Source organism: Grampus griseus (genome assembly GCF_964374135.1).
Source record: "Grampus griseus genome assembly, chromosome: 5".
NCBI lineage: Eukaryota > Metazoa > Chordata > Mammalia > Artiodactyla > Delphinidae > Grampus > Grampus griseus.
Genome location: NC_138998.1, coordinates 32025526 through 32049964, shown reverse-complemented (window position 1 = coordinate 32049964; position 24439 = coordinate 32025526). Strand labels below are relative to the sequence as shown.

The 24439-nt window shown below is 37.9% G+C and overlaps 1 protein-coding gene across 5 annotated transcripts in view; it reads left to right on the top strand.

Moving 5' to 3' along the window:
• The window catches only part of CEP63 (centrosomal protein 63), a 73723-nt gene that overhangs the window by 37326 nt on the left and 11958 nt on the right, over positions 1-24439 (top strand). For all 5 annotated transcript variants that reach the window (XM_082654281.1, XM_082654280.1, XM_082654277.1 and 2 more), the window contains exons 7-9: positions 21797-22030; positions 22299-22438; positions 23233-23370. In XM_082654281.1, the coding sequence (XP_082510407.1) occupies positions 21797-22030; positions 22299-22438; positions 23233-23370 (512 nt within the window). The remainder of the gene's footprint in view (positions 1-21796; positions 22031-22298; positions 22439-23232; positions 23371-24439) is intronic.

Below are 24439 nucleotides of genomic sequence, written 5' to 3'. Positions count from 1 at the left end.
GAGTCTCCAAACTTGGGACAAGAGTGGATGAACTCAGTAAGAGCTCAAAGTGATAGAAAATATAAAGATCCAGTCAGAACTGAAGAATACAATAACTGAAATGAAAAATGCACTAGAGGGGATCAAAAGCAGATTAGAGAATGTAAAAGAATGGATCAGCAATCTGGAAGACAGAGTAGTAGAAATTATCCAATCAAAACAGCAAAAAGAACAAAGGATTTTAAAAAATGAGGATAGTTTAAGGGATCCCTGAGATAATATCAAGCATACTATCATTGGCATTATAGGGGTCCTGGAAGGAGAAGAGAGAGAGAAAGGGTCAGAAAGCCTATTTGAAGAAATAATGACTGAAAACTTCCGTAACCTGGTGAAGGAAACAGGCATGAAAGTCCAGGAAGCCCAGGAGTTCCAAACAAGATGAATCCAAAGAGGCTCACATAAAAACACAATATAATTAGATGTTAAAAGTTAAAAATAAAGAGAATCTTAAAAGCATCGACACGTGTGCACACACACACAGGAGCTAGTTATGTAAAAAGGAATCCCCCACAGGTTGTCAGCTGAGTTTTAAGCAGAAACTTTACAGACCAGAAGGGACTGGCATGATATATTCAAAGTGCTGAAAGAAAAAAACTTAACAACCAAGAGTACTCTTAACTGGCAAGGTTAGAGCTTCGAAGGCTCAGAGGAGAGTACAGCAGCTGGCTTGTGGCAGGCAGAACAGAGAGAGAGCAACACAGACAATCCTGGCCACCTCACTACTCCCCAGCTGGAGACATGTATCTGATGGTGCACGTGGGGGCTGGGTGCTGAAACTTGGGCTTCAGAGGACAGACCTGGGGAGAGGACTGGGGTAGGCTGCATGGAGATAGCCTGAAGGGGCTGGAGTGTTGGCCAGGCCACAACTGGGAGTGTATGCAGGACAGAGCCCAGGTCCACTTTAGAAGCTCCATGGTTAAGATGCGTGCAAAGGGATACGTGGGGCCCCATGATGGGAGCCTCATTTTCAGCGTGCTTGCAGTGGGTATGGCTCTGCTTCTATGAGCTCTGGGAGTGTGCAGTTGCGGGAGGGTTGCCCACACACGGAAGCCCACACACGGAAGCGGGGCTGGAATTTGAGCAGATCCCCAGGGGCCACATGACTTTGGAAGCAGGGCTGAAATTTGAGCCATGTCTGACGGCTTTGCAACTTAAGTGGATTTACACTGAGGTGCCTTTGTAAACTCATTGTTATCAGGACATCAGAGCAGATTACTGGTGCTCCTGTGGTTGGGGTGGGTCTGGGGTTAGCAGCTGTGGGCTTTGTGGGCAGGCACTCGTGGAGCCAGGGCCAGGGTCTGCACTGATACTGTAGCTCCCATGGTGGGTCCAGGTGCACAACTACTCGTGACTGTGGTGGGTCCCAGTGCCTGATATAAGTGGATCTGTGCTGGTGACTTTGTGAGCACAGTGCCTGAGGACACCTGGTCCTACATTCCCACAGCTGAGGTGGGCCTGCAGGCAGTGTCAACAACAGTGTACTTTGTGAGCATGCACAATGGGTGATGGACAACACCACAGAGCATACTTCCTGATGGACAGCTCCTGTGGAGGAAGCTCTGTGACTCCTCTCCCAGTGGAAGTTCTCCAGTCCCACCTACCCCACACTGAAGCTCACAAATAGATCTGGGGACTTCTACTCCAACAACTGGGGAGAGACCCTGTTCCTGACAGGGCTTTGACAACCACAGAGCAAAGAGGAGGTGGCCCCGCTCAACATCCAGTGCAGGCTCTGGTCACTACAACACCAATCACAGCCTGTATCAAGGGGATAACAGCCAGCACACCCTGAGGAAAGACATGGCAGGCACCCATACTAAAAAAAAGCCCTTGCACCAAAAACATTAGACTCACGCAGGCCACACAGGGATGCTCTCATAAAAACAGCCCTTCAAGACCACAGTAGATAACTATTTCTCCTAAATTTATAGAGTCAGAGAAATATAAGGATAATGGAGAAGCAGAGGAACCACTCCCAATTAAAAGAACAAGAGAAATCCCCTGAAAGAATAAACAATGAAACAGATCTCTCCAATCTACCAGACCCCCAAGTTCAAAAAGGAGGTAATAAAAATACTGAAGGAATTAAGAAAGGCTATCAATAGAAATGTAAATCACTGTAACAAGGTACTAGAAACTATAAAGAGGAGCCAATTAAAATTAGAAAACTTATTTGCCAAGATGAGAGCTGAACTAAAGGCAATAAATAGCAAACTAAATAATGCAGAAAAATGAATAAGTGATCTGAAAGAATAATGGAAATCACCCAATCAGAACAGCAGACAGAAAGACAAAGAAAAATGAAAACAATGTATGAGACCGATGGGGTAATATAAAGCATCCCGACAAGTGCATAATACAGATCCCAGAAGGAGAAGAAAGAGAAAAAGGGATCGAAAGTTTATTTGAAAAAATTATGGCTGAAAACTTTCCAAATAGAAAAGGAGCAAGAATCTATAGGGAAGAGAAAATCATAATTGGAAAGCAAATCACTTAAATAAGCCAGTACATAGATTAAAAATTTTTAGTGTGTGTGAAAGTGATGATAACTACAATGAACAGCAGAAGGATAAACATGAAGATATAAGAGAGGACATCAGAATCATAAGGTGTCAGGGAGGGGAGTAAGAAAATGTAGATTTTTTTTTTTCAAGAATGTATTTAAGCCTATATGACTATCAATCTAAAGCAAGTATATATAGTAGTGGGTTAACATACTTGAAAAACGGGTAACAACAAATAAAAAGCATACAGTAGACTCATAAAAACCAAACAGAAGAGAACTCAAGTATAATACAAAAGAAAACCATCAAACCACAAAAGGAAAAACAAAAAGAGAGGAACAAAGAAGAAATACAAAATCAACTGGAAAATAAGTTTTAAGATGGCAGTAAATACATATCAATCAATAATTACTTTAAATGTTAGTGAACTAAATATTCCAGTCAAAAGACAGAGTGTCAGACTGGATAATAAAACAAGAGCCTACAGTATGCTGCCTACAAAAGACCCACTTTAGGGTGAAGGACGCACATAGGTTGAAAGTGAGAGGATGGAAGAAGATATTTCATGCAAACAGAATGACAAGAAAGCAGAGGTAACAATACTCAGACAAAATTTAAAGGTCATAAGGTACTATATAATGGTAAAAAAATAAATACAAGAAGAAGTTATTACACTCGTTAACATATATGCACCCAATATAGGAGCACCTAAATACATAAATACTAACAGACATAAAGGGAGAAATTGACAGGAATGTAATAATAGTAGGAGACTTTAACACCCCACTTATATCAATGGACAAGTCTTCCAGACAGAAAATCAATAAGGCAACAGAGATCCTAATTGACACAATAGAACAGTTAGACTTAATTGACATTTTCAGGACATTTCATCCAGGAAAAAAAAAAAAAAGACTTAAAATACAAACTTTTCAACTGCACATGTAACATTCTCTAGGATAGACCACATACTAGGATGCAAAACAAGCCTCAGCAAATTTAAGAGAATAGAAGTTATTTCAAGCATCTTTTCTGATCACAATGGCATGAAACTAGAAATCAACCACAGAAAGAGAAACGAGAAAAAGAAAAAACGATTATGTGGAGACTAAACAACATGCTACTAAAAAAACACTGGGTCAGTGATGAAATCAAAGAGGAAATTTAAAAATACTTTGAGACAAATGAAAATGAATACACAAACATGTGAAATCCTTGGGATGCAGCAAAAGCAGTTCTTAGAGGGAAGTTCATAGTGATACAGGCCTTCCTCAAAAAACGAGAAAAATCTCAAACAACCTAACCTACCACCTAATAGAATTAGAAAAAGAAGAACAAACAAAACCTAAAGTCAAAAGGAAGGAAATAATAAAGATTAGAGAGGAAATAAATAAAATAGAGATTTAAAAAAACAATAGAAAAATAATAAAACCAAGAGCTGGTTTTCTGAAAGGGTAAACAAAATCAATAGACCTCTTGCTAGGCTCACCAAGAAGAAAAGAGAGAGGACCCAAATAAATAATATAATGTAAGAAATGAAGGAGGAGAAATAACCAATACTGCAGAAATACCAAATAAAACCCCATAAGGTAATACTGTGAACAATTGTATGCTAACATATTAGACCACCTAGAAGAAATGGACAAGTTTCTAGAAACATACAGCCCACCAAAACTGAATCAAGAAGAAATAGATAATTTGAAAACCCCGATCACTAAAAGTGAAATAGAATCTGTAATAAGCAAAAAAACAAAAACAAAAGCACCCTGCAAACAAAAGTCCAGGACTGGATGCCTTCAATGGGGAATCTACCAGACGAAGAAGAACTTATATCGATTTTTCTCAAACTAATCCAAAATAGAGGAGGCAACACTCCCAAAGTCATTCTGTGAAGCCATTATCACCCCAATACCAAAACCAAAGACAGTACCAAAAAGAAAATTACAGGCCAATATCTTTGATGAATATAGATGCAGATATCCTCAATAAAGTATTAGCAAGCCGAATCCACCAACACATAAAAAAGGTGATACACCACAGTCATGTTGGATTCATCCCAGGGTCACAAGGATGGTTCAGCTATGCAAATGAATCAATGTAATACACCACATCAACAAAAGAGAAGACAAAAACCACAGGATCATCTCAATAGGTGCAGAAAAAGCATTTGATAAAATTCAATACCCATTCATGATAAGGACTCTTACCAAAGTGGGTATAGAAGGAACATATTTCTATATAATAAAAGCTATTTATGACAAACCCACAGCCAATATAATACTCAATGGTGAAAAGCTGAAAGCCTTCCTGCCAAAATCTGGAACAAGATAAGGATGCCCACTGTCACCACTTCTATTCAACATAGTACTGGAAGTCATAGTCAAAGCAGTCAGACAAGAAAAAGAAATAAAAGGTATTCAAATTGGGAGGGAAGAGGTAAAATTGTCATTATATGCAGATGACACAATACTATATATAGAAAGCCCTAAAGACTCCACACAAAAACTACTAGAACTGATAAACAAATTCAGCAAGGTAGCAGGGTACAAGATTAACATACAGAAACTTGCTACGTTTCTTTACACTAACAATGAAATATCAGAAAGGGAAAGTAAAAAAAAAAAAAATCCCTTTAAAAGTTGTATCCAAAAAAATAAAATACTTACAGATAAACCTGACCAAGGAAATGAACGACTTATTTTCTGAGAACTATAAAACTTTGATAAAGGAAATTGAAGGTGATCCAAAAAATGGGAAGGTATCCCATGCTCTTGGATTGGAAGAATTAATATTGTTAAAATGGCCACACTACCCAAAGCAGTCTACAGATTTAATGCTATCTCTATCAAATTACCCATGACATTTTTCACAGAACTAGAACAAATAGTCCTAAAATATATGTGGAACCATAAAAGACCCAGAATTGCCAAAGCAATGTTGAGGGAAAAGAACAAAGCTGGAGCCATAACCCTCCCAGACTTCAGGCAATACTACAAAGCTACAGTAATCAAAACAGTGTGGGGCTTCCCTGGTGGCGCAGTTGGTTTAGAGTCCGCCTGCTGATGCAGGGGATGTGGGTTCGTGCCCCAGTCCAGGAGGGTCCCACGTGCTGCAGAGCGGCTGGGACCGTGAGCCATGGCTGCTGAGCCTGCGCGTCCGGAGCGCTCCGCAACGGGAGAGGCCACAGCAGTGAGAGGCCCGCGTACCGCCAAAAAACAAACAAAAAAAAGTGTGGTATTGGCACAAAAAAGGACATATGGATCAATGGAACAGAATAGAGAACCCAGAAATAAACCTCACACACCCACAGTCAGTTAATCTTTGTTAAAGGAGGCAAGAATATACAGTGGAGAAAAGACAGTCTCTTCAGCAGCTGGTGTTGGGAAAGTTGGGCAGCTGCAGGTAAATCAATGAAGTTAGAATACCCCCTCACACTATACACAAAAGTAAACTCACAGTGGCTTAAAGATTTAAATATAAGAAAATGACGCCATAAAATGCCTAGAACAGAACATAGGCAAAACATTATCTGACATAAATCGTAGCAGTGTTTGCTTAGGTCAGCCTCCCAAGGCAGTAGATAAAATAAAAAATAATCAAATGGGACCTAATCAAACTCAGAAGCTTTTGCACAGCTAAGGAAACGATAAACAAAACGAAAAGACAACCTATAGATGGGGAGAAAATATTTGCAAACAATGTAATCAGCAAGGCCTTAGTTTTAAAAATATAGAAACAGCTCATAAAACTCAGTAACAAAAAGGTAACATAATCCAAAAATGGACAGATGACATAAATAGACATTTCTCCAGAGGCCAATAAGCACATGAAAAGATGCTCAACACCGCTAATTATTAGAGAAATGCAAATAAAAACTACAGTGAGGTATTACCTCACACTGGTCAGAATGGCCATCATTAAAAGGTCTACAAATAATAAATGCTGGAGAGGATGTGGAGAAAAAGGGACCTTCCTACACTGTTGGCAGGAATGTAAATTGGTGCAGCCACTATGGAAAGCAGTATGGAGGTTTCCTTAAATACTAAAAATAGAGTTACCATATGACCCAGCTATCCCACTCCTGGGCATATATCAGGAGATAACTCTAATTCAAAAAGACACATACCCCAAATGTTCATAGCAGCACTGTTTACAACAGCCAAAACATGGAAGCAACCTAAGTGTCCATTGGCAGATGAACAGCTAAAGAAGATATGGTATACATATACAATGGAATGATATAATGCCATTTGCAGCAGCATGCCATTTGCAGCAACATGGATGGACCTAGAGATTAGCATACTAAGTGAAGTCAGACAGAAGAAGACAAATATCACATGGTATCACTTATATGTGGAATCTAAAATATGATACAAGTGAACTTATTTACAAAACAGAAACATACAGACATAGAAAACAAACTTATGGTCACCAAATGGGAAAGCAGGGGTGAGGGGAGGGATAAATTAGGGTTTTGGGATTGGTATCTGGAAGCTACTGTGTATAAAATAAACAGCAAGGACCTACTGTACATCACAGTGAACTCTATTCAATATTGTGTAATAAATTATAATGGAAAAGAATATGAGAAACTATATATATAATACATATCTTATATATATATGTATAACTGAATCACTTTGCTGTACACCAGAAGCTAAGACAACATTGTAAATTAACTATCTTCATTAAAAAAAATTGAAAAAGTAATAAAATAATAAAATTAGGTAAGTGATACACAAAATAAATGTAAAATATGCCATCAAAAACAAAATAGGGAGTAAAAATTTAGTGCTTTTAAATGCACTCAAATTTAAGCAACCATTAAGTTAAAATAGGTAAGTTGTTAACATATGAACCTCGTGATAACCACAAACCAAAAACCTGTAACAGATACACAAAAAATAAAGACAGAGGAATCCAAACATAACACTAAAGAAAGTCATCAAATTCCAAGGGAAGAGACCATGAGAAGAAGAAAGGAATGGAGAAGAAGTACAAAACAACCAGGAATTAACAAAGTGGCAATTAGTCCATACCTATCAATAGTTACTTTAAATGTAAACGGACTAAGTGTTCCAAAAAACAGAGGGTGGCTGAATGGATAAAAAAGGAAGAGATTCACCTACAAGATCTCTCTTCAAATCTAAAGTCTTGCACAGACTGAAAGTGAAGGGATGTAAAAATATATTCCACGCAAATGGAAACAAAAAGAAAACTGGAGCAGCAATACTAATATCATACAAAATAGACTTTTTTAAATAGGTTTATTTATTCATTAATGAAAAATTTAATGTTTATTAGGCATAATAGAGGTGGATTTAACTCAATCCCATTAAAAAATTTGCATGTACATTTTATTAATTTATTTTATTAGTCATCAATTTTATGCACATCAGTGTATACATGTCAATCCCAGTAGCCCAATTCATCACACCCTCACCTCCTCCACCCCCGCGCCTTTCTGCCTTTCGTGACCATACGTTTGTTCTCTGCATCTGTGTCTCAATTTCTGCCCTGCAAACCGGTTCATCTGTACCATTTTTCTAGGTTCCACATATATGTGTAAATATACGATATTTGTTTTTCTCTTTCTGACTTACTTCACTCTGTATGAGTCTCTAGATCCATCCACGTCTCAACAAGTGACCCAATTTCGTTCCTTTTTATGGCTGAGTAATATTCCATTGTATATATGGACCACATCTTTATCGATTGATCTGTCGATGGGCGTTTAGGTTGCTACCATGACCTGGCTATTGTAAATTCTGCTGCAGTGAACATTGAGGTGCATGTGTCTTTTTGAATTATGGTTTTCTCTGGGTATATGCCCAGTAGTGGGATTGCTGGATCATATGGTAATTCTACTTTTAGTTTTTTAAGGAACCTCCATACTGTTCTCCATAGTGGCTGTATCAATTTACATTCCCACCAACAGTGCAAGAGGGTTCCCTTTTCTCCACACCCTGTCCAGCATTTGTTGTTTCTAGATTTTCTGATGATGCCCATTCTAACTGGTGTGAGGTGATACCTCATTGTAGTTTGATTTGCATTTCTCTAATAATTAGTGATGTGGGGCAGCTTTTCATGTGCTTCTTGGCAATCTGTATGTCTTCTTTGGAGAAATGTCTATTTAGGTCTTCTGTCTATTTTTGGATTGGGTTGTTTGTTTTTTTAATATTGAGCTGCATGAGCTGTTTATATATTTTGGAGATTAATCCTTTGTCCGATGATTCGTTTGCAAATATTTCTCCCATTCTGAGGGTTGTTTTTCATCTTGTTTATGGTTTCCTTTCCTGTGCAAAAGCTTTTAAGTTTCATTTGGTCCCATTTGTTTATTTTTGGTTTTATTTCCATTACTCTAGGAGGTGGATCAAAAAAGATCTTGCTGTGATTTATATCAAAGAGTGTTCTTCCTATGTTTTCGTCTAAGAGATTTATAGTGTCCGGTCTTACATTTAGGTCTCTAATCCATTTTGAGTTTATTTTTGTGTATGGTGTTAAGGAGTTTTCTAATTTCATTCTTTTACATGTAGCTGTCCAGTTTTCACAGCACCACTTATTGAAGAGACTGTCTTTTCTCCATTGTATATCCTTGCCTCCATTGTCATAGATTAGTTGACCATAGGTGCATGGGTTTATCTCTGAGCTTTCTATCTTGTTCCATTGATTTATGTTTCTGTTTTTGTGCCAATACCATATTGTCTTGATTACTGTAGCTTTCTAGTATAGTCTGAAGTCAGAGAGTCTGATTCCTCCAGCTCCATTTCTTTTCCCTCAAGACTGCTTTGGCTATTCGGGGTCTTTCGTGACTCCATACAAATTTTAAGATATTTTGTTCTAGTTCTGTAAAATATGCCATTGATAATTTGATAGGGATTGCATTGAATCTGTAGATTACTTTGGGTAGTATAGTAATTTTCACAATATTGATTCTCCCAATCCAAGAACATGGTATATCTCTCCATCTGTTGGTATCATCTTTAATTTCTTTCATCAGTGTCTTATAGTTTTCTGCATACAGGTCTTTTATCTCCCTAGGTAGGTTTATTCCTAGGTATTTTATTCTTTTTGTTGCAGTGGTAAATGGAGTGTTTCCTTAATTTCTTGTTCAGATTTTTCATCATTAGTGTATAGGAATGCAAGAGATTTCTGTGCATTAATTTTGTGTCCTGCAACTTTACCAAATTCATTGATTAGTTCTAGTAGTTTTCTGGTGGCATCTTTAGGGTTCTCTATGTGTAGTATCATGTCATCTGCAAACAGTGACAGTTTTACTTTTCTTTTCCAATTTGTATTCCTTGTATTTCTTTTTCTTCTCTTATTGCTGTGGCTAGGACTTCCAAAACTATGTTGAATAATAGTGGTGAGAGTGGACATCCTTGTCTCATTCCTGATCTCAGAGGAAATGCTTTCAGTTTTTCACCATTGAGAATGATGTTTGCTGTGGGTTTGTAGTATATGGCCTTTATTATGTTGAGGTAGGTTCCCTCTGTGCCCACTTTCTGGAGAGTTTTTATCATAAATGGGTGTTGAATTTTCTCAGAAGTTTTTTCTGCATCTATTGAGATGATCATATGGTTTTTATTCTTCAGTTTGTTAATGTGGTGTATCACATTGATTGATTTGCATTTATTGAAGAATCCTTGCATCCCTGGGATAAGTCCCACTTGATCATGGTGTATGATCCTTTTAATGTGTTGTTGGATTCTGTTTGCTAGTATTTTTTTTTTTTTTGCGGTACGTGGGCCTCTCACTGCTGTGGCCTCTCCCGTTGCGGAGCACAGACTCCGGACGCGCAGGCTCAGCAGCCATGGCTCACGGGCCCAGCCGCTCCGCGGCATGTGGGATCCTCCTGGACCGGCGCACGAACCCATGTCCCCTCCATCGGCAGGCGGACTCTCAACCACTGCGCCACCAGGGAAGCCCTGTTTGCTAGTATTTTGTTGAGGATTTTTGCATCTATATTCATCAGTGATATTGCTCTGTAATTTTCTTGTTTTGTAGTATCTTTGGTTTTGGTATCAGGGTGATGGTGGCCTCATAGAATGAGTTTGGGAGTTTTCCTTCCTCCACAATTTTTTCGAAGAGTTTGAGAAGGATGGGTGTTAGCTCTTCTCTAAATGTTTGATAGAATTCACCTGTGAAGCCATCTGGTCCTGGACTTTTGTTTGTTGGAAGATTTTTAATCACAGTTTCAATTTCAATACTTGTGATTCGTCTGTTCATATTTTATATTTCTTCCTGGTTCAGTCTTGGAAGGCTATAACTTTCTAAGAATTTGTGCATTTCTTCCAGGTTGTCCATTTTATTGGCCTAGAGTTTCTTATAGTAGTCTCTTAGGATGCTTTGTGTTTCTGTGGTATCTGTTGTAGCTTCTCCTTTTTCATTTCTAATTTTAATGATTTGAGTCCTCTTCCTCTTTTTCTTGATGAGTCTGGCTAATGGTTTATCAATTTCAGAATAGACTTTAAAACAAAGACTGTAACAAGAGACAAAGAAGGTCATTACATAATGATTAAGGAACCAATTCATCAAGAGGACGTAATACCTGTAAATATGCACCAAACATAGGAGCACCTAAATACATAAAGCAGACATAAAGGGAGATATTGACAGTAATGCAGTAATAGTAGGGGGCTGTAACACCTCATTTACATGAATACATATGTCATCCATACAGAAAATCAATGACACAACATTGGCCTTAAATGATACATTAGACCAGATGGACTTAATAAATATATAAAGAATATTTCACCCCAGAACAGCAGAATGCAGATTCTTTTTAAGTCCATATGGAACATTCTCCAGAGTAGATCACATGTTAGGTCACAAAACAAGTCTCAATAACTTTAAGAAATTTGAAGTTGTATCAAGCATCATTTTAATACCACAATGGTATGAAACTAGAAATCAAGCACAAGAAGAAAAGTGGAAAAAACCACAAACGTGGTGGCTAAAGAACATGCTATTTGACAACCAGTAGATCAATGAAGAAATGAAAGAGGAAATTTAAAAAATACTTTGAGAGAAATGAAAATGTAAACACAACATTCCAAAATCTGTGGGACACAGGAAAAGCAGTTCTAAAAGGAAAATTCATCGTGATACAGGCCTACCTCATGAGACAAGGAAAATCTCAAATAAACAGTGTAACCTTGCACCTATAGTACTAGAAAAAGAAGAACAAATATAGCCCAAAATTAGTAGAAAGGAGGTAATGATAAAGATCAGAGCAGAAATAAATGAAATAGAGACTAAAAGGACAATAGAAAAGATTAATGATACTAAGAGAAGGTTCTGTGAGAAGATAACCAATTTGATAAACCTTTAGCCAGATTTATCAAGAAAAGAAGAAAGGGCCCAAATAAATAAAATGAGAAACAAAAGAGTTTACAACAGACACCACAGAAATACAAAGGATCATAAGAGACTGCTATGAACAACTTTATGCCAACAGTTTGGAAAACCTAGGAGAAATGGATACATTCCTAGAAGATTTCAATTTTCTAAGGGTGAATCAGGAAGAAATAGGAATTCTGAACAGACTAATCACTAGTAATGAAACTGAATCAGTAATCAAAAAACTTCAAAAAAAAAAAAAAAGTCCAGGACCACAGCTTCACAAGTGAATTCTACCAAACATTTAAAGAAGAGTTAATACCTGTCCTTCTCAAACTGTTCCCAAAAAATTGAAGAGAAAGTCTTCCTACACTTCCAAACTCATTCTGCAAGGCCAGCATTACACTGATACAAAACCAGATGGAGATGCAACAAACAGAAAATTATAGGCCAATATCCGTGATAAACATACATGCAAAGGTCCTCAACAAAATATTATTAATCCGACTTCAATAATACAATAAAAGGATCATATACTATGATTAAGTGGAACTTATTCCAGGGATAAAAGGATGGGTCAATTTCTGCAAATCAATTAGTATTATACACCACATTTAAAAATGATAAAAGATCATATGTTCATCTCAATAGATGAAGGAAAATCATTTGACAACATTCAACATTCATTTATGATAAGAACTCTCAAGAAAGCCGGTGTAGAGGGAACATACCTCAATATAATAAAGGCCATATTTGACAAACCCACAGCTAGCGTAATACTCAACTGTGAAAAGCTGAAAGCTTTTCTTCTAAGATCAGGAACAAGACAAGGATGCCCATTCTCACTACTTTTATTCAGCATGATACTAGAAGTCCTAGGCATTGCAGTCAGACAAGGAAAAGAGATGAAAGGCATCCAAATTGGAAAGGAAGAAGTAACTGTCACTATTTGCAGATGGTATGTTATTATATATAGAAAACTAAAGCCTCCACCAAAAAACACTATTAAAGCTAATTAATTCAGGGCTTCCCTGGTGGCGTAGTGGTTGAGAGTCCGCCTGCTGATGCAGGAGACATGGGTTTGTGCCCCGGTCCGGAAAGATCCCACATGCCGCGGAGTGGCTGGGCCCGTGAGCCATGGCCGCTGAGCCTGCACGTCTGGAGCCTGTGCTCCGCAACGGGAGAGGCCACAACAGTGAGAGGCCCACGTACCGCAAAAAAAAAAAAACAAAAAAACTAATTAATTCAGTAAAGTTGGAGGCTACAAAATCAATATACAGAAATCTGTTGCTTTTTTATATACTAATGATGAACTATCAGAAAGATAAATTAAGACTTCAGTCCCATTTACAAGTGCATCAAAAAGTATAAAATACCTAGGAGTAAGTTTAACCAAAAAGGTGAAACACATATACTTTGAAAACTATTAAGATGTTTATGAAAGAAATTGAAGATGAAGATGACACAAATAAATGGAAAGATGTACGATACTCATGGATTAGAAGAATAAATATTGTTAGAATGGCCATACTACCTAAAGCAATCTACACATTCAGTGCAGTCCCTATCAAAATTCCAATGACATTTTTCACAGAACTGGAACAGATAAATCTAAAGTTTGTATAGAACCACACACACACAAAACCAAACCCCAAATAGTTAAAGCAATCTTAAGAAAGAAGAGTAAAGCTGGAGGTGTCATATTCCCTGATTTCAAACTATACTATAAGTCTATAGTAATCAAAACTATGTGGGGCTTCCCTGGTGGTGCAGTGGTTGATAGTCCGCCTGCCCATGCAGGGGACACGGGTTCGTGCCCCGGTCTGGGAGGATCCCACATGCTGTGGAGCAGCTGGGCCCGTGAGCCATGGCCACTGAGCCTGCGTGTCCGGAGCCTGTGCTCCGCAACGGGAGAGGCTACAATAGTGAGAGGCCCGTGTACCGCAAAAAACAAAAACAAAAACAAAAACTATATGGTACTGGCACAAAAACAGACACATAGATCAATGCACCAGAATAGAGAGTCCAGAAATAAACCCACGCTTATATGGTCAATTAATTTATGACAAGGGAGCCAAGAATATACAATGGGGAAAAGACAGTCTCTTCAGTAAATGGTGTTGGGAAAACTATACATCTATAGGCAAAAGAACGAAACTGGATCACTTTCTTATACCCTGTACAAAAATAAACTCAAAATGGATTAAAGACTTAAATGTGAGACCTGAAAGCATAAAACTCCTAGAAGAAAACATAGGCAATATGTTCTTTGACATCGTTCTTAGCAGTAGTCTTTTGGATCTGTGTCCTCAGGCAAGGAAAACAACAGCAAAGATAAACAAGTGGGACTATATCAAACTAAAATGTCTTTGAAGAGCAAAGGAAACTATCAACAAAATGAAAAGGTAGACTACTGAAAGGGAGAACATATTTGCAAATGATTTATTTGATAAGAAGTTAATATCCAAAATATACAAAGAACTTAAACAGCTCAACATCAAAAAACAACTTGAGTAAAAAATTGGCAGAGGACCTGAATAGACATTTTTCCAGAGAAGACATACAGATGGCCAACAGACATGAGAAAAGATGCTCAGCATCACTAATCATCAAGGAAATGCAAATTAAAACCACACTGAGATACCACCTCACACCTGTCAGACTGGCTATTATCAAAAAGGTAACAAATAACAAGTGTTGGTGAGGATGTGGAGAAAAGGGAACCCTCAAGCAGTGTTGGTGGGAATGTAAATTGGTGCAGCCACTACGGAGAGCAGCATGGAGATTGCTCAAAAATTAAAAATAGAACTACCATATGACCTAGCAATTACACTTCTGGGCATTCCCCCCCCCAAAAAATCAAAAAGATATATGCACCCCTCTATTCATTGCAGCATTATTCACAGTAGCCAAGATATAGAAGCAACTTAAGTGCCCAGTGATAGATGAATGGATAAACAAGATGTGGTATATGTATACAGTGGAATATTAGTCATGAAAAAGAATGAAATTTTTACCATTTGCAACAACATGGATGAACCTAGAGAGTACTACTCTAAGTGAAATAAGACAAAGACAAATTCCATATGACCTCACTTACATGTGGAATCTAAAAGACGAAACAAACAACAAAACAGAGACAGACTCATAGATACAGAGAACAACTGTAGTTGCCATGGGTTTGGGGTTGGGGAGTTGGGCAAAATAGGCTAAGGGAATTAAGAGGTACAGACTTCCAGTTATAAAATAATTAAGTCATGGGGATGAAATGTGCAGCATAGGGAATATAGTCTATAATATTGTAATAACTTTGTATAGTGATATATGGCTACTAGGCTTATCATGGAGATCAATATGTAATGTATATGTGTAGAATCACTATGTTGTAAGCCTGAAACTAACATAATATTGTATGTCAACTATACTTCAGTTTAAAAACATAAAGAAAAAAATAAACCTATGTTATGTTCTTCTAGAACAAAAAATTTCACAATTTGCATGGAAACACTAAAGACCCCGAATAGCCAAAGCAATCTTGAGAAAGAAAAACATAGCTGGAGGAAACAGGCTCCCGGACTTCAGACTATACTACAAAGCTACAGTAATCAAGACAGTATGGTACTGGCACAAAAACAGAAATATAGATCAATGGAACAGGATAGAAAGCCCAGAGATAAACCCACTCACGTGTGGTCACCTTATCTTTGATAAAGGAAGCAAGAATATACAGTGGAGAAAAGACAGCCTCTTCAATAAGTGGTGCTGGGAAAACTGGACAGCTACATGTAAAAGAATGAAATTAGAACATTCCCTAACACCATACACAAAAATAAACTCAAAATGGATTAGAGACCTAAATGTAAGGCCAGACACTATAAAACTCTTAGAGGAAAACATAGGCAGAACACTCTGTGACATAAATCACAGCAAGATCCTTTTTGACCCACCTCCTAGAGAAAGGGAAATAAAACCAAAAATAAACAAATGGGACCAAATGAAACTTAAAAGCTTTTGCACAGCAAAGGAAACCATAAACAAGACGAGAAGGCTACCCTCAGAATGGGAGAAAATATTTGCAAACGAAGCAACTGACAAAGGATTAATCTCCAAAATATACAAGCAGCTCATGCAGCTCAATAACAAAAAAACAAACAACCCAATCCAAAAATGGGCAGAAGACCTAAATAGACATTTCTCCAAAGAAGATATACAGATTGCCCACAAACACATGAAAGGATGCTCAACATCACTAATCATTAGAGAAGTGCAAATCCAAACCACGAGGTATCATGTCACACCGGTCAGAATGGCCATCATCAAAAAGTCTACAAACAATAAATGCTGGAGAGGGTGTGGAGAAAAGGGAACCCTCTTGCACTGTTGGTGGGAATGTAAATTGATACAGCCACTATGGAGAACAGTATGGAGGTTCCTTAAAAAACTAAAAATAGAACTACTGTATGACCCAGCAATCCCACTACTGGGCATATACCCTGAAAAAACCATAATTCAAAAAGAGTCATGTACCACAATGTTCATTGCAGCACTATTTACAGTAGCCAGGACATGGAAGCATCCCCAGTGTCCATCGACAGATGAATGGATAAAGAAGATGTGGCACATATACACAATGCAATATTACTCAGCCATAAAAAGAAACAAAATTGAGTTATTTGTAGTGAGGTGGTTGGACCTAGAATCTGTCACACAGACTGAAGTAAGTCAGAAAGAGAAATGCTAACACATATATATGGAATCTAAAAAAAAAAAAAAAAGGTTCTGAAGAACATAGGGGCAGATCAGAATTAAAGACACAGACATAGAGAATGGACTTGACATGGGGAGGGGGAATGGTAAGCTGTGACGCAGTGAGAGAGTGGCATTGACATCTATACACTACCAAATGTAAAATAGATAGCTAATGGGAAGCAGCCGCATAGCACAGGGAGATCAGCTAGGTGCTTTGAGACCACTTAGAGGGTGGGATAGGGAGGTTGGGAAGGAGATGCAAGAGGGAGGGTATATGTGGATATAGCAGATTCACTTTATTATACAGCAGAAACTAACACACCGTTGTAAAGCAATTATACTCCAATAAAGATGTTAAAAAAAAAAAAGAAAGCTATGTTCTTGATGCTGCAAAACTAGTTGTTTAGTTTTTAAGTATCAAATCTTGGCCAGCTGGTTAAACTATAGCTTAAACTATAACGTCAATACCAGTTTACTTTAAGGTCACAGATCTGAACTGAATAATGTTAAATAGCTGTTAACAGTGTTAAAAAGACAATGCTAGTGTTTTGCAGTTATGTATTGCTTTTCATCCGGAGCGTCCAGTTGAACAGTGGTTTTCTAGCTATGTTCTGTCAAGCCCCAGGGCTGCTGTGCAGTTTAAAGTAGGGTTGGGGAGGTTCAGCATGTTGGGCTCTTTCTTATCATCCTCATCCAATGTCTTCAGTTATATATTCTGTACAGAATTCTATGTAAGATTTCCCCTTGTTGGGGGTGGGTAGTTTATATTGTATTTTAAAAGTTTGGAGACAGTTGCATCCTGGCAGTTATTCTTGTGCATTTAAACCTATTTGATGTTCTTTTTTCACACTGTTGCAGGAATCTGATAAAATTTTTTTGAATCTTTGTGCTGGAATCTTGGATCTGTAATTTATATAAACACTATTTATCTGCCTCTTTGCCTTTCTCCTCCCACCCTTTTTCTGTCTTATGGGCATTGTTGAGCGTCTACTTTATGCGCCCACAACATAGGATTTTGGCCCTGTACTATTCACAATAAAATACTTAAATCCACAGCAGATAGATTTCCCAGAGACATTTCCACTTAAATTTCTAAAAATAAAATTGTGTGCTTTACCTTTTTTTTTGCGGTACGCGGGCCTCTCACTGTTGTGGCCTCTCCCGTTGCGGAGCACAGGCTCCGGACGCGCAGGCTCAGCGGCCATGGCTCACGGGCCCAGCCGCTCCGCGGCATGTGGGATCCTCCCGGACCGGGGCACGAACCCGTGTCCCCTGCATCGGCAGGCGGACTCTCAACCAGTGCGCCACCAGGGGAGCCCTGCTTTACCTTTTAAAAATATTTAGAATAAGGGAAGTTTTACTTACACAAATGATTTATGCCTATCTTCAGTGTGAAGATGAAGTACTTTTCAGGATGCTGGATTAAAATTTCTGAAAACTAGAAAGTTGGGAGCTAAAAAACAGTATAGCTGGGATACATAGCCTAAAAAATCATCCAAGTTCTAGGAGCTATGTACTGCAGGTCCATGAGACAGTTGCTAAAATGGTCTTATTGGTATGTAACTCAGTAGATAAAGCATAGAAGGAAACTTTGAGATTCACTATATTTAGTTGAGTCTTTTAGCTCAGGGAGTGTCCAAAAGTTGATGACAGAACAAATCCTTCCTCCCCTCCACACACCTTTTTCCTGAAGGAACAAAATTCTACAATTCTCTTCTCCCCACTCCTTTCCTCACACAGGTAAACATTTTTGTGGTCAATTTGAATCATTGGAATGTGTGTGATTTTCATGAAAAGAATGTTAAAACACAATAATTAACTACATGAAACATGTTTGGCGGTGGGGAGAGAGGAAAATTTGACCTGGAAATTTAAGTGATTTAGTGACTTTTAAAAAATTTTAATTTCTGCACTTCTGTAAGAAATAAAATAAGGCACTATAGTTCCTTTTTCCTATGTTTTAAATAAGAGATAAATCCAGTTTTCCTATATGATGAGTCATGGATATAGTTAAACTTCTGTACAAGTAGGTAGAATAATGCAGCTGTCTTTTCAGTAGGTAGGCAGCGTCTCTTCTCCATCCATCCATAAACATATCCATCATTATAATATCATACAGATTATTTTCACTGCCATAAATTTCCTCTGTGCTCTGCCTATTCATCACTCCCCTGCCTACCCTCCCCATAATCACTGATCTTTTTATTTTCTCTATTGTTTTCCCTTTTCCAGAATGTTGTATAGTTGGAATCATACAGTATGTAGCCGTTTCAGACTGGTTTCTTTCACTTAGTAATATGAGTTTAAGACTCCTTCATGTGTTTTCATGGCTTGATAGCTTATTTCTTTTTAGCATTGAATAATATTCCATTGTCTGGTTATAGCATAGTTTACTTATCCCCACACGTACTTGGTTGCTTCCAAGTTTTGGCAATTATGAATAAAACTGCTTTAAACATCCATATTCAGGTTTTTGTGTGGACATACATTTTCAAACTTCTTTGGGTAAATGCGAAGAAACACAATTGCTGGATTATATGGTAAGAATATGTTTTGTAAGAAAACATCAGACCGTCTTCCAAAATGGCTGTAACATTTTGCATTCTCACCAGCAATGAATGAGAGTTCCTGTTGTTCCTTATCCTCGCCAGAATTTACTATTATCAGTGTTCCAGATTTTGGCCATTCTAATAGATATGTAATTGTTGTTTTAATTTGCGTTTCCTTGGTGACATATGATATAGATCATCTTTTCATATATAATATTTGTTTGCCATCTGTATTCAAGTCTTTGGCCTATTTTTTAATGGAGTTGTTTGTTTTCTTGTTGAATTTTAAGAGTTCTTTTTATATGTTATATAACAGTCCTTTTATCAGGTGTGTCTTTTGCAAATATTTTCTCCCAGACCTGGCTTTTCTTCTCAATCTCTTGACATTGTCTTTCACAGAGTAAAAGTTTTCAATTTTAATGAATTTCAGCTTATCAGTTATTTCTTTCAGGGATTGTGTCTTTGGTGTTGTGTCTACAAAGATATTGATCTCGGAGAGATAGCGGTGAGCGGTCCTGAAGAGAGATCTTAGTTTCCTGGCCAGGAATTGAACCTAGGTAGTCTGGATGAAAACCAGGAATCCTAGCTGCTAGACCACCAGGGACTAGAGGCTAGAAGCATTGTGCCCTGGCTGTAACCCCCACTGAAGGCAAGAATGTTTCAAGGAGGCAAAAACTGTAAAAACAGGTACAAAGTTTATTATTAGAGAAACAGCATATCATGTGGGAGAGCACACAGAGAAGCAGTTTATTTAAGACAGAAGCAAGGCAGAAATACACACCAGGAGAGGAGTGCGGTCATCCTGAATGAGGAGTGCAGTAAGTCAGAAGTTAGGCATAAATACACACCCAGAGAGAAAGAGTATGTGCGTCCTGTCTAATGAGGAGGAGTGCAGTAAAGAGTTGATTTAAATCCTTTATGTAGGACAGTTCTTCCAGGTCTTTGTTTACCTTTGGCCAGTTATCTTGTTTCTTTTTTCACACCTGACTGGTCCTAGGACCCTCCCCAAGATGCGTGCGCAACTTTTTGCAAAGATGGATCCCACTGCAGAGGCCTGTGGGGATATGTCCACACTTATTATGGGGTGGTGCCCCCTCTCTTTTGGACCCCCAAGGAGCCTTCCTGCACATATGCAGACAGGGAAGTTTTCCTTGACCTCAGGACTGGTCATCTTTTTACTTCAGCAGAGCTCAGCTTTTGCCACTAGCTTTGTCCTTGAAGTGGCTGGGTGAGAACAAAGCTTCAATTTTACTTTACTTGCAGACACCAGCTGTCCAGCCCAGGGGTCCATCTATCTCCTACCTCAGTAGGTCCTCTATCTCCTACTGTCCCCAAAGTCATCTATGTTGTCTCCTATGCTGTCTTCTAAGAGTTTTATAGTTTTCATTTTACATTTATGTCTATGATCCATTTTAGTTAATTTTTGTGGAGAGTGTAAGGCCTTTGTCTGGATTCATTTTTTTGCATGTGGATGTCCAGTTATTCCAGCACCATTTGTTGAAGAGACTATCTTTGCTCCATTGTATCACCTTTGCTCTTTTATCAAAGATCAGTTGACTATATTTATAAAGGTCTATTTCTGGGCTCTGTATTCTGTTACAGTAATCTATTTGTCTGTTCTTTTGCCAGTACTACACTGTCTTGATTACTGTAGCTTTATAATAAATCTTGAAGTTAGGTAACATCAGTCATCCAACTTTGTTCTTCTCTTTTGATATTGTATTGGCTATTCTTAGTCTTTGCCTCTGCATGTAAACTGTAGTTTGTTGATATCCATAAAATAACTTGATGTTTTGATTGGGATTGTGTTGAATTTTTTTTTTTTTGGCAGTATGCGGGCCTATCACTGTTGTGACCTCTCCGTTGCGGAGCACAGGCTCTGGACGCGCAGGCTCAGTGGCCATGGCTCATGGGCCCAGCCGCTCTGCGGCATGCGGGATCTTCCCAGACCAGGGCACGAACCCGTGTCCCCTGCATCGGCAGGTGGACTCTCAACCACTGCGCCACCAGGGAAGCCCATAGTATTGTGTTTTTAATTTAAATTCCACATGTTTATTGTTGACATATAGGAAAGTGATTGACTTTTATATATTAACCTTATATCCTGCAACCTTGCTATAATTGCTTACTAACTCCAGGAGATTTTTTTTTTTTTGGTTGATTCTTTCAGATTTTCTACATAGATGATCATGTTATCTGTGGACAAAGACAGTTTTATGACTTCTTTTCTGATCTGTATACCTTTTATTTCCTTTTCTTGCCTTATTGCATTGACAAGGATATCCAGTGTGACACTGAAAAGGAGTGGTGTGAGGAGACATCCTTGCCTTGTACCTGATCTTAGTGGGAAAGTATCAAGTTTCCCCCCTTTAAGTATAATGTTAGCTGTAAGGTTTCTGTAGATCGTCTTTACCAAATTGAGAAAGTTCCCCTCTATTCCTAGTTTTTATCATGGAAATTTTTTTTATCATGAATGGATTATATATTTTTAATGAGCTAATGCTATATGTATTTATGGAAGTAAAACTCAGTTTCATTTTAGTTTTCCTTATTCATTGATTATTCTTTTACCTTTTCACTTTTACCAGTTGTTAATTTGTGTGTTTCTAGGCTCAGCTTGCCAATCGGAAACAAAAATTAGAGTCTGTGGAGCTGTCCAGCCAATCGGAAATTCAGCACCTGAGCAGTAAGCTGGAGCGGGCCAATGACACCATCTGTGCCAATGAGTTGGAAATAGAGCGTCTCACCATGAGGGTCAATGACTTGGTTGGAACCAATATGACTATTATGCAAGACCAGCAGCAAAAAGAAGAAAAATTGAGGGAATCTGAAAAACTGTTAGAGGTATGTTTTTAAATTGTAATATACTGTAACTGAGGAAATGTGTGTTTTAAGAGAGACTAATGAACCTGGAACTAGGTTCCAAAATCTATGGTTTCTTCCCTACTCTGTAGCCAATATATATTGATTTAATAACAGGATCGGATATTAATAACAGGCCTTATTAATATGGTGCCTGTTAGATAACTTACAGTTTGATTCCCTGGCTACGTTTTCTCATGAAATAGAAAAATTTAATAACATCTGACTTTTTTTCTGAGTATTTTTGCAGGTTCTGCAAGAAGAAAAGAGAGAATTGAAGGCAGCTCTTCAGACTCAAGAAAATTTCATGTGTGAGACAAGAATACAAAAGGAGAAGCTACAAGCAAAATTAAAGGCAACTGACACTCAACACACAGTAGAGACCATAAGGTATATTTAATCTTAAATATTATTAATCTTAGCCACGGGGTGGTTTAGCATTAAGCACCATTTTTAATATTGCATAGTCATAATTTTGTGTTTGATCATATTATGGGTTTTCTTATTCAGTGTTAATTTCTGAGTTAAATTTTTATATCTTTAGAAAGTATTGTATGATTAGTTTTTTCTGCCTACAGTTTGAGTCCCCTAACCAAGAGACTCTGATGTTTAGAAAGTGAGGAACCCTTTTGTCAATCCATACCCTTGCCAAAACTGCAAACGTGAAAGGAATTATAGTCTACGTCTCCTGGGAGGCCTCCCTTCCTTGGTAGAACAGGTCATGTTTAGTAGCTGCTTATCATCAATAAGCCAGCTATTGAGATAGCCCTTTAAAAAATTCCTAAAGTTAATTTTGCTTCTATGTATGAATTGTTGCTCTGAAGTTTATAATTTAAGTCTGGTGCACATTTCTGTTTTTGTCTATAACTTTTCAGTTTCTTTGACTCAAGGTATCAAGTGTCAACAAGGTGAATTTTGCCATTTTGTCTTTTTCCCTTGAAAAACAGGCCAAATCCCAGTTGAGAAAGGAGTAGACTGTTGCTGACTTTTTTAGAAGCATCATCTCTGCCTCTTTACTCGCCCAGTTTTTTGTTTTGTTTTGTTTTTTCGTAAATCAGGAAACAAACTGAAGAGTTCTGAAGAGTTTCATTACCAAAAAGAGTTGGGAAATATGAACTGGCTGTGTGTTGCTTTTGTTTGCAAAGATACAAGGCGTTTAACAGTCCTTCTGTGTCTTCCCATAGGTCACTGGAGGAGTCTCAGGCAGAAAGGAGGTATGCCTCTCAAGGGCAGGGAGACTTAGAGAATGTGCTCTCCCGACTGGATTTTACCCACACTAGTGAAGAACTTCTGCAGGCAGAAGTGACTCGTCTGGAAGTCAGGTACGTAATTACATACATTTCAGAAACACTCAAATTGTTAGAAACTATTTTCAATCATCATATTGATAAAGTAAGCTAATATAACAAGTGAAAAAATTTTTTCCTCTCTATCATTCACAAATGGCCTAACTTCTTATTTCATTGAGATTAAAGGAGAACTGTAAATCTCAGTTAAAGGAGAACTTCCTAATATTCTTACCACCAAACCTACCAGTCAGCCTGCAATCTGTCTGTGTCCTTAATCTGTTAGAGTGAATGAATCAGTGGATGATGTCTGTGCTCCTAAGACTCCACTTACATACTGATTCTACAGCTTCTCCTTTTCTCTTTTACATCATCAAGTTTTTAATCTCTGCTAAATCATTTCCACTAGTATAAAATATGTTTTAATATTCCTCATCTTGGGAAAAAAATGAAAATCCTCCTTTAATTCTATACCCCTGTCAAGTTCTTTCTGTATTTGTCTGCTGTCCTTTAAAACCAAATTCTTCAAAAGAGGTGTCTCTATTGACTGACTGTACATCTTCACATTTCTCCTGTGCAGAAGGCCTTCAGTTAGGCAGCCTTTCCCCTCTACCAGCCACATGACTGGAGCTGCTCTTGGGAAGATCTCCCTGGACACATGGTGCTCCTTCCTTCTGTGCTGAAATGCTGTTGCTATTTCCTAGTGTGTTGATTGAATCCTGACTTATGCTATACCATGCCCAGCTCACTTGTATCACCATACTGTGAATTTTTTTATCATCCCGCTGAACTTGCTGATTGGGAAGAGTTTGATATTTTGTTTAAACGTAAATCATGGTCATTTGTAAAGTAGTATTTTCTGCTGTGTAGAAGATAAAAATAAAATAAATAAACTGTTAGCCTTTAGGCAAACAGATAACCAAAAAATTGCTGTTTTACCCTTTTAAGTACAGTAATAAGTTTTTTGTCCTATCTTTAAGTAATATATCTTTTATTTCTGTTTTTGCAAACCACTAAATATTTTCTTTACATATTAAATATACATGCATACACACACAGTTTTTGCTTTATTTCTTTCTCACCTTGGAATACTTAAGATATTCTT